The 15,607-nt window shown below is 41.8% G+C and overlaps 2 protein-coding genes and 1 long non-coding RNA gene across 5 annotated transcripts in view; all 3 read left to right on the forward strand.

Annotated features, from left to right (window-relative positions):
- LOC134759111 (uncharacterized) lies at positions 1-678 on the forward strand. Its single transcript, XR_010135020.1, has 2 exons — positions 1-312; positions 404-678. It is a non-coding gene; the product is annotated as an uncharacterized lncRNA (long non-coding RNA).
- Positions 679-4,693: 4,015 nt separating this feature from the next.
- On the forward strand, positions 4,694-8,128 carry POLR2K (RNA polymerase II, I and III subunit K). The gene is made up of 4 exons (XM_004047373.5): positions 4,694-4,829; positions 5,469-5,538; positions 5,951-6,043; positions 7,419-8,128. The coding sequence occupies exons 2-4, from the start codon at positions 5,478-5,480 to the stop codon at positions 7,439-7,441; spliced, it is 177 nt and encodes a 58-aa protein (XP_004047421.1). The 5' UTR covers positions 4,694-4,829; positions 5,469-5,477; the 3' UTR covers positions 7,442-8,128.
- Positions 8,129-12,003: 3,875 nt separating this feature from the next.
- Positions 12,004-15,607, forward strand: part of SPAG1 (sperm associated antigen 1) — an 84,347-nt gene continuing 80,743 nt past the window's right edge. The window contains exon 1 of one of the 3 annotated variants that reach the window (XM_031013654.3): positions 12,004-12,165. The gene's annotated coding sequence lies outside the window, so the exon portion shown is untranslated. Of the gene's footprint in view, positions 12,663-15,607 lie in introns of all 3 variants that reach the window. The other 2 variants (XM_031013655.3, XM_063709408.1) reach the window with 2 other exon arrangements.

Below are 15,607 nucleotides of genomic sequence, written 5' to 3' on the forward strand. Positions count from 1 at the left end.
TCTGCAGCGCTCCTGCCCGGCCGCCCGCAGGCCTGGGTCCTCGCTTGAGCGGGAGGAGCGCCCCCTCTCTCGCTCACCCCTGCACCCGTCCCGAGGCGGGTCAGAAAGGCTCTGCCTCTCCCCATTCCCACTTTGGGAAGCATTACCGTATTTAGGAATGCTAACGTGGCCTACAGTGGGATGCCATTAGAAATCATGTATGAGAATGTTCCCTTGGAAATGATTCTCCAAACTGTCAAATGCAAAAAGCAAGTTACAAACTGACCCCTTTTAGGTTAAAAATATGGATATACACAGGATGAGGTCTGAAAGGTATGAATAACTTGGATACGGTACCTTTGTACAGGATTATGTTTGCTTTTTAGTTCTGTCTTTTTATCTGTGTTTTCTTCTCATGTTTCAGCAATGAATATATACAGATTTTGTGATGAAAAAGCTGAGCCGGGCCTGGTGGCTCACGTCTGTAATCCCAGCACAGAGGTGGGAGGATCACTTCAGCCAAGGAATTCGAGACCAGCCTGGGCAACATAGTGAGACCCCCATCTCAAAAAAAAAGATTTTTAAAAAATCTATTCATAAAAACCAGAGTGAAATGTGTTCATTGTTTACAAACATCCCTTTTTGGGCATCATGAACTCCCAAGTACCCTCAAAGCCAAATAAATTTTTTAAACCCTAATTTTTTCATTCAATAAATATTTACTGGGCGTCTATTATATGCCAGGGGCACTCCTGCTGCTCTTGGCAGCTTCTTTCTAGTCTCCTTTTTCTGGCTTCTTTTCCTTGGCCTACTCCCTAAATGAGAGGTCCTACCTCAGCATTTTTATTAGTTTATCATCCCATGCTTATGTAATTCTTATTCAGAACTTCAACCATCACTTTTAAGCCAGTTAACAGGCACTACCACCACTCTTCTCTGACTGGACATTTCTCCATCTGGATGTCCCTCAGTCATCCAAAACCAAACTCACTAAAATTATTATTATTATGAGACAGGGTCTCGCTCTGTCACCCACGCTGGAGTGCCTTGGTGCAATCTTGGCTCACTGCAACCTCCACCTCCCAGGTTCAAACGATTCTCCTGCCTCAGCCTCCTGAGTAGCTGGGACGACAGGCGCCCGCCACCACGCCTAGCTAATTTTTGTATTTTCAGTAGAGACGGAGTTTTGCCAGGTTGGCCAGGCTGGTCTCGAACTCCTGACCTCAGGTGATCCACCTGCCTCGGCCTCCCAAAGTGCTGAGATTACAGGCATGAGCCACTGTGCCCGTCCACTAACAGTTATTAAATTCCAACTATGTGCCAATTACTGTGCTAGGTACTGGGAATACAGAGCTGACACAGCCACAGTTACTGCTGTTAAGGAGCTCATTGGTATAGAGCAAGTGCTGTAACAGAGGAACAGTAGCAGCACAAAGGAAAGAAGAACCAGCTAACTCTACTGGAGAACAGAGTGCATGAGATAGATTTTGATGTACAAGTGGCAATTTAAAAGGCAGACAGCAGGAAATTCCAAACTTAAAATGTATAAGGGCAGGAAAATTTCAAACTCAAAACAAAATGTGCAAGAGCAGTTGGGCACATGGAGAAGCTGCAAATAATTTGTTATAGGCAGAAACTAAGAGTTGTTAGACGAAAGGATTAGAGAAAATTCCTGAGAAGTGAAGAAGCTAAGTCTTGGGAAGTTCTGGATGCACCTTCAGAGTTTGAAGAGCATTTTAGAAAGTCCACTCTGGTGGCAGAATGGAGGACAGAATGAAGAGAGGCAAGGGTGGCTGCTAGGAGACCAGTAGGAAGCTACTGCATTTCTCCAGAAGGCAGTGGGGGTGGAGCAGAACCAAGACGTGACATGTTCAGTTGGCAGAATCAACTGCATGGGGCAAGGAGTGAGGGAATGAAGAGTATAGGCTTGGGAGAAAATAAGATGCATTTAGTGTGAGGTTGTTAAGTTTGAGGTACCTGTAGGACTGTAAAGAATTAATGAATTACACATTCTTCAAGACAGCACCTCTCTGAAGCCTACCCCCACACTCCCTGGTAGAGTGAATAGTACCTCTCTAGCTCTTCAAACAAATCTCTATTACAGCCATTTTACCCTTTCCTGCCCCACATTTGCAATTCTCCTGCAGAATTCTACTGAATTTTCTCTGTGTAGTTTACTACCTTCTAAAATCCCATATTATCTACTCATTTTTGTTTAATGTCTGCTCCCCATCTCCATCCCAATGTAAACAGGGCAAGGAATTTTGCCTATGGTTAAATAAAATCCACATAACCCCAAAACCATTTAAACATTGCCCTTTTATTTTTTCTCCAGTTAATTTATTTTTCTTGAGATATTTTATTATGTCTGAGGAGTAAAAGACTATATCGTATCTCCTTTATATTGTTCAAGGAAGAATCATTGTCATCTCTCCCCACCTAAAAACGGGCAAAAAGACACCTAGTTATATGTAGCTTGCCTGAGCTTTACTTACATACTCCAGATTGAAGCCACTGAGCTGTAATTTCATATTCTTTACAGTCTTTTGCCTTTTTGCTTCCCTTTTTTTTGAGACAGAGTCTCACTTTGTCACCCAAGCTGAAGTGAAGTGGGGCAATTTCAGCTCACTGCAACCTTCACCTCCTGGGTTCAAGCGATTCTTGCACCTCAGCCTTCCAAGTAGCTGAGATTACAGGTGCATGCCACCACGTCTGGCTAATTTTTTGTATTTTTAGTAGAGACGGGGTTTCATCATGTTGGCCAGGCTGGTCTTGAACTCCTGACCTCAAGCAATCTGCCCGCCTCGGCCTCCCAAAGTGCTGGGATTACAGGCGTGAGCCACGGTGCCCAGACCTTTACTTTCCTTTCTTGCATTAGGTGTCATCCCATCATTGACTTCAGAACTCTAAAACCTACCTGCTTGCCACAAAATCTGATGCTTCTTTTTGGGACCATCCAATAAAACGTAATGGGAGATTTCCCAAATTACCATGATATTCAAGCTATCTGGATATATTTAAGTGAATATAATCAAGGAAAAAGGAAAGACATTCAGGGAAAAAATAGCAACTTGCATCTCCATAACCTTCTTAATAAAGGGTTAAAAGCACTGTTTTCCAGGATGGCAAGACAACTACCCCCATTAAAACAGAGCAATGCAATGATGTCTGGCATGTAGTACATGCTCAGAAAAAGTTAATGCTATCATTGATAATAGTGTAGCTTACACTGACCAAACTCCCAAGTGATCCTAGAACTACCAGTCTCTGTTGATAGGAAAGAGCGTGTTGGATTGGGAACTAGCACCAACATGAATTCTTGTTGAAATTCTGGATCTTCTTGCTATGACTTGTCATTACTTTGCCCTTCTGTAGGGCCCCAGGACCCATTTGTATTCTACATATGTTGATCCATTCTGATCTCCATAAATTGTTCTGCACGAGAATTATCTTGATATTTCAACTGGAGAGTTAATATACAAGAGAGCTTGTAAATATGAAAGTTTGACTTTTGGGATCACTCTGTCATCTTTCTCTTAGGATAACAATGGTTCCATCTAATAGTTCTTACAGGGAAGCCTATCGTGCCTCTTGTATTAGACCACCTCTTTGGTTAAGAGGAGAGGTACTTTGTAACAGGGCTAATGGTTAAAATATTTATGCTCTGTTAGCCTGTCTGTGAAGAAAGAAGCCAGGAACTGCTGCGTTTTCCTGAAGGGTTTTTAAATGGCATATTCCTGGAAAGATCAACTTAAATCTCTCAAGCTGGTCTGGGGAGATGCAACAGAAGGAGTTTGAACTTCTGGAAGTGAAAGGTGAAGCTCAAAGCTCTCAGATTTCTGGATGGAGAGCCCGAAAGGAGTATAACCTGCTTAATAAAATATCAGACATAGTGCGTGTTGGGAGAAAGAACGCCTACTTCTTTCATTAACTTTAAAATAGTAATTAACAATTAAGTTATTTAAAAATTTTTTAAAGTAGCTTCATTTTCTTCACCCTACTAAGTAAAATATCTTCTGGAAAAAAAGGAAACAAATGTAAACGTTCTGAACACAACTGATCCATCATACTGAAATTTTGATACTTGAAAGAACGCACTTCCACTGAGCAGGGCGTTTTGTTCTTCTATGGTGGAATACATAGAACGGAGGGCGGGTGAGTAGACAGCGAAAGCTACCAAAATCTCTTAGATTTAAGAGGGAGTTGTTCATGTAGCTACCGTCACAGTAACCTTTGCTTTAAAACAAGTAAACGGATTGGGCGAGGGATGTGACAGTAGCCTATGAGAGAAGGGGCCAGAAAGCAAAAACAAAATCAAGAGAAAGGTAGGAGGCAGCTGCCCCACTGCCCCAGTACAGATATCAAACAATTTTTTAAAACAATCTGGAAAAGTGTTTTTCTACGTGAAAATCATTGGTGTAGTCGATTCTTCTATGTTCGTCCGAGTAACGGCTACCCTAGTACTTCTCGGACACTGTCATCTCGGTTTTTCTTCTAACCCTCTACCCTTCTGGAAAAGTGTTACTTTGTACCACTACATTAGTCAGAAACACACACCGCCTTGTACTTGCATAACTGTTAAAATGCTCTGCTTTCCTGCAAAATTAAAATAGCTGGGGACCAGGCACTTAAACCCGTAGAATCTAATAGACAGAAAGCCCCTCCTTTACCGCCTTTGCGCCATCCGGGTTGTCTGGCCACGCCTGGGGCGGAAGAGGCGGGGAAAAAGAGAGAGAGAAAGAGAGACAGCACTGTGCGTCATGTACCAGCGCCGGAAGTTGGTCTCGACACCTGGACTAGCCGGGTTGTATTTGGAAACGCGGAGTGAGAAGTTTTTCCGTGCTGTGTAGGTAAGCGAATTGGCGGGTTGGGGTTTGTGGTGGATATTTGGGCCAAAACTGGAAAGACACTTGGGGTAAAAAGGTCCGGTATGGGGGTAGAGTTGAGAGTGGCTGGGGATGCGGTCCATGCTATCGCTCTTTTCCCTATTTTCTTTTAGTTTTGATGTTTAGCCAGTAGGAGTTATTTCATTGTTCTTCCCTCGGTGAGCCTGTTCCCCTGTTGAGAGATATAATTTTTTTTGGCTAACTTCTGCTAGAGTTTGGGAAAATAGAACTTGTGTTAAACGAGAACGCGAGCTTTACAGTCAGATCTGTATCCCTTTGACTTTTAGTAGCTGAGTGATCCTGCGGAAATTAACATGTCTAAGTATCTCGGTTGCTTCCTTTGTAAAATAAGAGTGATGTCTCCTAGGATTGTTATGAAGATTATAATGGCCTAACACGTATGAAGTAGTTATTATGTCCAGTTTGGGGTAAACTCTCAATACTTGTGTGTATGCGTTTCGTCCTTGAGACCTAACCCATAGGATGTGGGGAAAGGAACAGATTAGGAATTGGATCTTTGTAGCTTTTCCTGAGAAAAATGGGCCCGGATGGACTTGTGAGAAGCCCTTTTGAGATATTCAGTATTTGAGTCTGTGATTTCAGGGGCTAACAATGGACACCCAGAAGGACGTTCAACCTCCAAAGCAGCAACCAATGATATATATCTGTGGAGGTAAGAGTAGCACTTACCTAAAGTAAGAATATTTTATTTAAGTTTTTTTGAAATTGTTACATTCATTCTTTGCTTAAATGAGTTACTGGTCTTCAGAGTTATAAAGTAGAACGCTTTAGCAACCATAAAAAAAAAAATCGTTGAGGTCAGTAGACCTGGGTTCGTCCTTGGTCTTCTGTTTACTAACAGAAAAAAACAAAGCTGGTTGAGATTTCATTCTCTCTCCTGGAAATATGCATGGCCTACAACCTTTTTCTTTCCTATTTAATATATTTAATAAAAGCAGCAGACCCTTGAGATTGAGTATATTTTAGTGTTTTGGATTGCCTTAGGTAAATAATATAGTTAAGATAATTTGTCTGTAATATTTTCCTCTTAGGCATTGAGTAAATTTTTTTTTTTTTAATTCTAGAGTGTCACACAGAAAATGAAATAAAATCTAGGGATCCAATCAGATGCAGAGAATGTGGATACAGAATAATGTACAAGAAAAGGACTAAAAGATGTATCCTTTTAACTATGCTTTCTAAATATGAGTTAGGAGGAAATGAATAATGCTGGGGTTGATAAAGATTAATTTCTGGTTAAAATGATAACTTCCTGGATTACAGTACTTAAAAAACAAACATGATTAGCATTTTCATGGACCAATGCGTAGGCTCTAAATAATCTAAATAATGCTAGTTGATTTTGGTTCTCATAAATTTATTTTTTAGGGATTCTGTTTAGTCAAGCTTGAGGATAGGGATAAATTCTGAGAATTGTGTCCTTAAGCAATTTCATCATTCCTACAGAAACCTAGACCGTATATCCTACTATACATACACATCTAGGCTATATGGTATAGCTTATTGCTGCTAGGCTACACACCTGTACAGCATGTTATTGTACTGAATAGACAATTGTAACACAATGTTTTTGTATATCTGAACATAGAAAAGGTACAGCAAAAATAGAGTATAATCTTATGCGACCACTGTTTATATGTGCTCCATCTTTGACCAAAACGTCATTATGGGTGCATGACTACATTTATGTAAGTATTCATTCTTGAGCTTCAGTTTATGGACAAGCTAAAGTTCACAAGGAGAAATACAAATATTGTGTATACTACCTAATGGAAAAAGTTGGGCATACAAATTGTTCAAATACTGAGAGTAGGCCCAGCATGGTCGCTCACACCTATAATCCCAGCACTTTGGGAGGCTGCAGGAGTTCAAGACCAGCCTGGGCAACATAGTGTGACCCCATGTGGAAAAATAAAATACAGAGTAAATTGTTATGATATAACTAACACACATTTTAAATCGACGGATTATCAGCTTTAACATTACTTTAGTGGTTTTTTTTGTTTGTTTTTTGTTTTTTTTGAGACGGAGTCTCGCTCTGTCACCCTGGCTGGTGTGCAGTGGCGCAATCTCGGCTCACATTGCAAGCTCTGCCTTCCGGGTTCATGGCATTCTCCTGCCTTAGCCTCCTGAGTAGCTGGGACTACAGGCACCTGCCACCATGCCCGGCTAATTTTTTGTATTTTTTAGTAAAGATGGGGTTTCACCATGTTAGCCAGGATGGTCTCGATCTCCTGACCTCTTGATCCGCCCACGTCAGCCTCCCAAAGTACTGGGACTACAGGCGTGAGCCACTGCGCCTGGCCTGCTTTAGTGTTTTTTGATACATTTTATGGAAAAGGTGGTGATAAAAATTGAAAGTGTTTTTAGTTTATTTAAAAACCAGTTGTCATAGTAAATAGTGAATTCCATTCTTTTTTGCATTTTAAGTTAAATAACAAACCAGCTTATTGCAATGAGAAGGTGACTTTGAAACCTTCAGTCTTAATAATGTTTAAGTACCGTTTTTGTCCTTAACTCAAATTAATACAGTGGTCGTTTTTGATGCTCGATGAATGCTGGGAATTCAGAGGAATGTCTTCACTTATACTTGGATTTGCTCTCTTCCTATTTCTGATTGTTGTATAGCTTTCGATTTTGCTTACAGTAGTTCCCCCTTATCTTCGGGAGATACATTCCAAGGCCCCCAGTGAACTCCTGAAACCTCAAATAGTACCAAACCTTTATACACTGTTTTTTCCATATATATGTACCTATGATAAAGTATAATGTATAAATTAAGCATAGCAAGAGATTAATAATAATGTAATAGAACAATGATAACGTACTATAATAAAAGTTATGTGAATGTGGTTGGTCTCTCTTGCTTTCAAAATACCTTCTTGTACAGTACTCACCTATTTTAGAATGTGGTTGACTACAGGTAACCAAAACCACAGAAAGGGAAACTTTGGATGAGGGGGGCACTACTGTACTTAGGAATACAACTATATACATATGATTTTATTTTTAAGACCATATTATATTTGGGTATCTACTAATATTTTGTATAAAGCAATTTTTTGTTCCATTACATGACTTTTTGTTTTATTGTATATGTAATTTAACACACAATAAAGGGTAAAGTTGCTTCCCCAAACCACACTTTTAATCAAAACCTAGAATCATCTGCAGTCCTTGTTAAAAATGCAGGTTTCCAGAACCCTCTGAAGTTCTGATTAAATAAATTTATTGCAAACCACTGTCCTGTGTCACTGTGTCATTTGATATGAAGTATACCATTGTGCTTGGTGTCAGTATGCATATGTCATCTTGAGTTCAGTTTTTCATTTATTACTAGGTATAGGCCTTTCTGTATTTTCATATAATGCTTGATTCTCTTTTAAATCTCAGAATAATTAAGGGAAACTTTAATTGTTTTCTGTAAGGCAAAATCAACCCCAAGCAAAGTGAATGAAGCAGGCTATTAAGCCAAGTGCAGTTTCCCAGGTGTAATCATTCATTAAGGTCAACAGTTCTGCTTTTAGGATATAAAAAGAACAGGCAGTGACTCGGGAGGCTGAGGTGGGAGGATCACTTGAACCCAAGAGTTTGAGGCTGCAGTGAGCCATAATCGTGCTGCTGCACTCCAGCCTGATGGACAGTGCAACACCCTGAGTCAAGGGCTGGGGAGGGGAGCATTGGTTTACACTGAATTATTGGATAAATGTTTAAGTCTTCAGCCTTGATCTTTGGGATGTAGAATTAATGGTCACACCTATACGCTATTCTGTTCAAGGATTCCATGGTTGTGGAATGTCATGTTGGCCAGCCTGATGTGCATTTTAAAGATTAGATGTATTCCAACTTTATTAATAGCTATGTCTGTCTTTGACATTCAAAATATTGTCCGTAATATTTTGTTAAAAAAAAACCTGTATTTTTACTACCATCTTCATATATTAAATTCTATAAATTTATTACATGCTATATGAAATACTTCCATGCTCAGATTTTTTTTTTTGTTTTGTTTTTTTAAGACCGGGTCTCCCTCTGTTGTCCAGACTGGAGTGCAGTGGCATGATCATAGCTCACTACAGCCTCCATCTCCCAGGCTTACACAATCTTCTCACCTCAGCTTCCTAAATAGCTGGGACTGCAAGCACACACCACCACGCTGGCTGATTATTTTGATTTTTAGTAGAGATGAAGTCTCACTACATTGCCCAGGCTGGCAATGAAATTGAGCTTTCATAATTTTATAATTTTAGTATATTCCTTCTTGAACTTTTTAGATATGGGAGTCCCAATACATGGTATTTCTTTATGACAGTTCCCTAAACAGATACATCCCCAACTTATGGGGTAATATACTTCTCTTAACTCTTCTAATTTTAGACTAAGTCCTTTGCATATCAGTAGTTTAATTGAATATTGTTATCTGGTTAACTGGACAGAATAACTTCATGCAAAAAGTATTACAGCTGGAACTCAGACTGCTTTCAGTCAGCCACTTACCTTTTTGTGCTCCCTTCATGTATAAACTAGATGTAATTTTACTTCTTACCTACCTAGACAGTTTCAAGGAAAAAACTGATATAAAATTGCTTTTAAAACATTCTTTAGACTAGTGCTCTGTCAATATGAAAATTAGTAAGCTTGAGCTTGATGTTAGCACATCACTTGGTACCCTGTAAACTGCTTACTGACTGCACACACTGAAAAGCACATCCTTGTCCATGGGAAAAGCACTGAATGGAGATTTGTTCAAATTCAGCCCTGCCCCTCAATGACTGGCCAATTCACTTTATTTCTTTTAACTTCAGCTTCTTTATGAAAGTGGAGGAATTATGATTATAAGTAATCACAGGGATTATAGAGATAACAGTGCTTTAAGATAGCTATCTTAAGAGATTGGAGTTATGAAAAATTCAAAAATGAAATCAGAAATGAAGCCAGGAGTGGCGGTTCACACCTGTAATCCCGGCACTTTGGGAGGCCAAGGCGGGAGGATCGCTTGAGCTCAGGAGTTCAAGACCAGTTTGGCCAACATGGCGAAACTCTGTCTCTACTAAAAATACAGAAATTACCTGGGTGTGGTGGTACATGCCTGTAATCCCAGCTAGTCGGGAGGCTGAGGCATGAAAATTGCTTGAACCCAGGAAGTGGAGGTTGCAGTGAGCCAAGATTGCACCACTGCACTCCAGCCTGGGCGACAAGTTGCCTCATAATACATAATACACACATGTCCTCACCCTTCCTTAGAATAAGCTCTGTGTAATAAGTTTAGGTGGCGTGGTTATTTGAACAGAGAGGACTGAAGGATGAGAAAGAACATTACTGAAACAGGGAAAACACTCCATGTAAAAGTCATGGGGTGGAAAGTGAGCTTAATCTTGTTCCCACTTCAGAATCAAGCCCATGTGACTCAAACTTTATGACAGGAGGGATAGTGGGAGGAGATGAGGTTGCAGAGGTGGGCAGAGGCCAGCTCACTTAGGGTGTTGTGAGGCAAAGCCATTGGGACAGTAAGCAGGAGAGTGACCTGGTCTGATGTGAAGAATTACCAGGCTGTTGTGTGAGAATAGACTATGTAGGACAGGTGGCAACAAAGAAGCAACAGACCGTCTGTAATAGTTAAAGTTAGTGGTAATGGTGGCTGGGCCAGGGCTGTAGTTGTGGAGGTGGTGAGAAGTATCTGGCTGTGGGACTTACTGATGGATTGGTTAGTAATTAAGAGCTCAGTAAACAACATGGGCTTTGGTGTAAGGCTTTGGGTCCAAATACGTGCACCACCCCTTGTTACCTGGCTAAGTGACCTTACCAGGCCTCACTTTATCTCCTTGTTTCTTGGATGATATCTTCTTTTATCTCTATGAAGACTAAAGTGATTTAAAAAAATTTTTTTTTTAATTTTATAGAGCCAGCCTCTCACTATATTGCACAGGCTGGTCTGAACTCCTGGGCTCAAGCAGTCTGCCTGCCTTGGCCTCCCAAAGTGCTGGGATTACAGGCATGAGCCACTGTGTCCTGCCGAGCATTAGAATTTTTGCCACTAACAGTGCTTGGTAGCAGACTGCAGGTCTGTAATTTAAGTGCAAAAGGGAAAGAGAAATACATTTACAGAACTGCCAGACACTGTAAATGAACTTTGATCTTCATCATCTATTTTAACTAGTTTGAAATTATAAAACTGAAATAAATTTCCTGACAAGTAACCTCTATTGTTTTATTCATCTGAATTGTATTAGTATTTTGTCTTATTCACCTTTTCATCCCTGTGCTGAGTATGGTGCCTGACTCATAACCAGCACTCAGAAAACGTGGAATTCATGAAAAGGAAGAGGGAATTTTGTCTTTCATTTACTCTTTTTTTTAAAGAGGAAGAGGTAAGTAAATCTTGGTTGCAATGCACTCTGAAATTTTAATTACATTTTTTATAGTTAAATAGGAGTAATCAATTTACTTAGCAGGGAATACAGCAGTCCGGGATAACAGAACAGTAACAGCGTTTTAAAATATTTTATTTATGGGCCAGGTGTGGTGGCTCATGCCTGTAATCCCAGCACTTTGGGAGGCCGAGGCGGGCAGATCACTTGAGGTCAGGAGTTCAAGACCAGCCTGGCAAACACGGTGAAACCCATCTCTACTAAAAATGCAAAAGAATTAGCCGGGTGTGGTGGCGGGCGCCTGTAATCCTAGCTACTCAGGAGCCTGAGGCAAGACAATCGCTTGAACCTGGGAGGCAGAGGTTGCAATGAGCCAAGATCACGCCACTGCACTCCAGCCTGGGCGACACAGCGAGACTCTGTCTCCAAAAACAAAAAACATAAATACGATAAAAATTTAAAATATTTATATATATATGTAGTGTAGAGGCAGGGTCTCACTGTGTTGCCCAGGCTGGTCTCGAACTCCTGGCCTCAAGCCATCCTCCCGCCTCGGCCTCCCAAAGTGCTAGGATTACAGGCGTGAGCTCCCGCGCCCGGCTGATGTCAGCGTTTTGACTCTCTACAACAAACTGAAACTCAAACGAGAGGAAGTGGACCTCTCACACCAACTCTTATGCCCAATTGGTCCTCTGCCAGTGAAGGCGGGGAAGGTGAACCTGTGGCCGTCGGCAGATCTGCAGATCTGCCGGACTGCGGGTCGGGGCGTGGCAGAGGCCTAGTCCCCGCCCCGGCCGTCAGCCTGTCGCCTCTGGCTCGGGCCAGGCGACGAGACCCTCCCTCAGCACCTGCAGTGCAGCCAGAGCCGGTGCGGCGGCCGCGACTTGCCCGACGCGGGGCGCTGAGAAGCAGTGAGTGCCTGTGTGTACCTGCTGGCCGGGAATATAGGACTTGTCGTATCTCAGCCCTTCCCTCCCGGAGCGGGGGCGAGAGGTCGAGGCGGGGAGGCGAAGGGGCGGTGGGCCGCGAGGGAGAGGGAGCGATGGGGTGGACGTCCTTCAAGGCCGGGGAACACGCGGGGCTTTCCAGGCCGCGGGGGACGGTGGCGGGTGTCGGGGCGCGGTGGCAACGCTGGAGTTCCCGGGTCCACCGGCGCGGTCAGCCCTGGTGACCCAAGCAGAGGCTGGGGAGCAATCTGAGACCATTGCGGCTGGGCTGTGGGGCTCCCCAGTCCCGGCAGGTCCTGGCGCCGCTGTACATAGAAACCGTTGCCACGGCGGGAGGATGCCGTTTCTTTTCGGTCTCCGACTGCAGGTGGCGGTCGGCCCTGTGGATGCAGGAAAGAGGGTGCCTCGGTGGGAGAGACCCAGCTTGTCGCGTTAGTAGGCCCAAGCAGTTTGAACTGGAGGTATTACTAAGCTGGCTACGAAATATGGGAGGTGGATGTGGATCAGGATGATGGAGAAATTAAATCCAGCTAGGACCAAAGGTTTTCCCAATTAGAAACAAAGACTGCAAACAGAGGTGGAAGAGTTCTAAAGTATTGTATAACTTGTTTTTTGGAACTTGAGATGGACATTCAGTAGTCTTGAGAAGGTGTATCCTACAGAAAGAAAGAAAAAACGAGAATCCTTTTCAAAAAGGATTCTCAGAGAGACTTGGTCCAAAGGTAGTGAGTTCTCTCACTTGATTGTTCAGTTATAGATCCAACTCCTCGTACTCTTTCTCCCCTTCTCACTACTGCACTTGATTAGTCAAAAAAAAAAAAAAAAAGATTCTCAGAGAAATGTTAAAACGATGTTCAGAATGAAATTCATTTGATTAGGTAAGAGATGGCTCTATCATTTCATGTGTTTTTAATCACATTTTATTGAAATCATAAAATCTCAGGGGTTGCAAAATACCTTCAATTCAAGGTAATCTATTTTAATCCCATTAGATGCTTAGATCTCTCCCACCAAAGATCCCTTGCTCTTTGGAAAAATCCTTCTAAGGCAACCCATTCTATTCTGGGCAGCATCAATAATTTACGAGTTCTTCATCTTGCTTTCCTGTAACTTCTACCCTTGAGGTTATCCTTGTCATGGGAGCCATTCATCAATAGGCCCTGAAGGTATGGTGTGAAAGCCACATCTAATTTCTCAGCTAGATCTCATCCTGAAGCCTAAGAACTGTCATCTATATCTTATACCTAAGTCAAAGCCGGCGGGAATTTGGAGAAGTGGACAGTGTCATCCTTTTCTGCAGAGGTCTGATATATGACCAGACTCCCAGAGGGCTGAAAGAAGTACTTCTATGAATTAGACCCATTGCTACTTCTTGTTTTTAAAATCATTGCCCAAGTACAGTGAGTTTTCTTTAACCTTTGACAGTGACCCACAATAAGAAATATAGTTTACTTTGTAACCTCGTGCATTTATATACACACATAATTTCCATTTATATAGACATGAAGTAAAAGTTTGTATAAAGCAATATTTACTTTAATATTATATGTCAGGTAGTCTATTTTTTATTCTATTCCATCTCATTATAAAACAATGTTAATTGCAACTCACTAAATTTATTTATGGGTTGCTACCTGCAGTTTGAAAATCACTGGTACAGTGGTTAAGTATGTGGGCTCTGTAGTTAGCCTATTGAGACTCGTATCCTTAGTTCACTTGTCGACTTGCTCATTTGTAAAATAGGAGTAATTATTAATATCCTTTATGAGAGAGGTTTTGAAGATTAGGTGAGATAAGCTATGGCACATGGTAATTTAGCTCCATAAATGTTAACTGTTTTTACTAATGTCACTTAAAACCTACCCGGTACAGTAATTGAGGGATTAAATGAAGTAATATATGTAAAGTACTTAGAATGGTGCCTAGCACACATTAAGAACTATATATTTGTTGCTATTATTATTATCATTAATTAGCATTAGCAGCAGTATCTTTAAAGTGATGTTCTCCAAGACCTCCTTATTCCCAATTCAATTAAATTCAGCGAATGTTTCTGAAGGGGTATAGGCACTACTTATTATGTTAGCCCTGGAGCTGTGAGGATAAAGTAAGTTCTTTCACAAACTAGAAAGGAAGACAAATAAACACAATTCAAATTTGTGCTAAGAGAGAGGTATGTACAGGGCACGGCACGGTGGCTCACGCCTGTGATCCCAGCACTTTGGGAGGCCAAGACAGGCAGATCACTTGAGGTCAGGAGTTCAAGACCAGCCTGGCCAACATGGTGAAACCCCATCTCTACTAAAAATACAAAAATTAGTTGGGCGTGGTGGCCCACGCCTGTAATCCCAGCTACTCAAGAGGCTGAAGCAGGAGAATCGCTTGAACCCAGGAGGAGGAGGTGGCAGTAAGCCAAGATTGTGTCACTGCACTCCAGCCTGGGTGACAGAGCAAGACTCCAACTCAAAAAAAAAAAAAAAAAAAAAAAGGAGAGGTATGTACAGAGTGTCCTTAGAACACAGTTCATTGTGTAGTAGGGAGAAGAAGTAGGCAGGGAGTGGGAAAAAGGATTGTGTTAAGGCAGGTTACAGAAAGGATGTTATTATTTATGTTTATGGTGAATCACAAAGAATGATTGGGATGTTAACAGCTAAACTATCAGAAGGTCATTCAAAATTAACATTAAAAAATCTTAAAAAGCAGTTTGGGCACCACAACCTTCTCTGTCATTGTATTCCAGCTTTGCTTAAGTGAAGATTAAGTGAGGTAATCTGTGTATGGCACACAGTAATTTAACTCCATAAATGTCAACTGTTGTTATCAGGGACAGAGAATTCAAAATTAGTTGACTTCCTCCATGGAAAAAAACCTCTACCTTCTTTTTCTACAGAAGTACCTAGAAGGGCTGGGCGTGATGGCTCACACCTGTAATCCCAGCACTTTGGGAGGCCAAAGCGGGAGGATCACTTGAGTCCAGGAGTTCGAGACCAGCCTGGGGAAAATGGCAAAACCCCATCTCTACAAAAAAATCTAAGAGAAATTAGCTGGGAGTGGTGGCACGTGCCTGTAGTCCCAGCTACGCAGGAGTCTGAGGTGGGAGGATCACCGAGTCCAGAAGGTCAGGCTGCAGTGACCCACGATTGCACCACTGCATTTCAGCCTGGGTGACAGAGTGACACCATCTCAAAAAAACAAACAAAACACTCCACCTCCTTTTATACAGAAGTACCTATGTGGCAGGCCAGGTCTCACTAACACAGGCCTCCATAACAATGATTTCGGTACTGACTGAGTGGTTAAGTTAAATATTAAAAGCCAGTGCCCTTATACAAAGGCTGGGATGTAACAAAAGCCCACCAAGAGTTTTGCCTAGGCCTTTCCTGGGCCTTAAAGCATGACAAAATAG

The sequence above is a fragment of the Gorilla gorilla genome, chromosome 7 (assembly GCF_029281585.2).
Source record: "Gorilla gorilla gorilla isolate KB3781 chromosome 7, NHGRI_mGorGor1-v2.1_pri, whole genome shotgun sequence".
Lineage (NCBI taxonomy): Eukaryota > Metazoa > Chordata > Mammalia > Primates > Hominidae > Gorilla > Gorilla gorilla.

Coding starts and splice junctions, on each gene's coding strand:
- POLR2K (XM_004047373.5), top strand. CDS start 5,478: ATGGACACCCAGAAGGACGTTCAACCTCCAAAGCAGCAACCAATGATA. Junction 5,539..5,950: donor AATGATATATATCTGTGGAG/GTAAGAGTAGCA, acceptor TTTTAATTCTAG/AGTGTCACACAGAAAATGAA. Junction 6,044..7,418: donor CAAGAAAAGGACTAAAAGAT/GTATCCTTTTAA, acceptor AAATTAATACAG/TGGTCGTTTTTGATGCTCGA.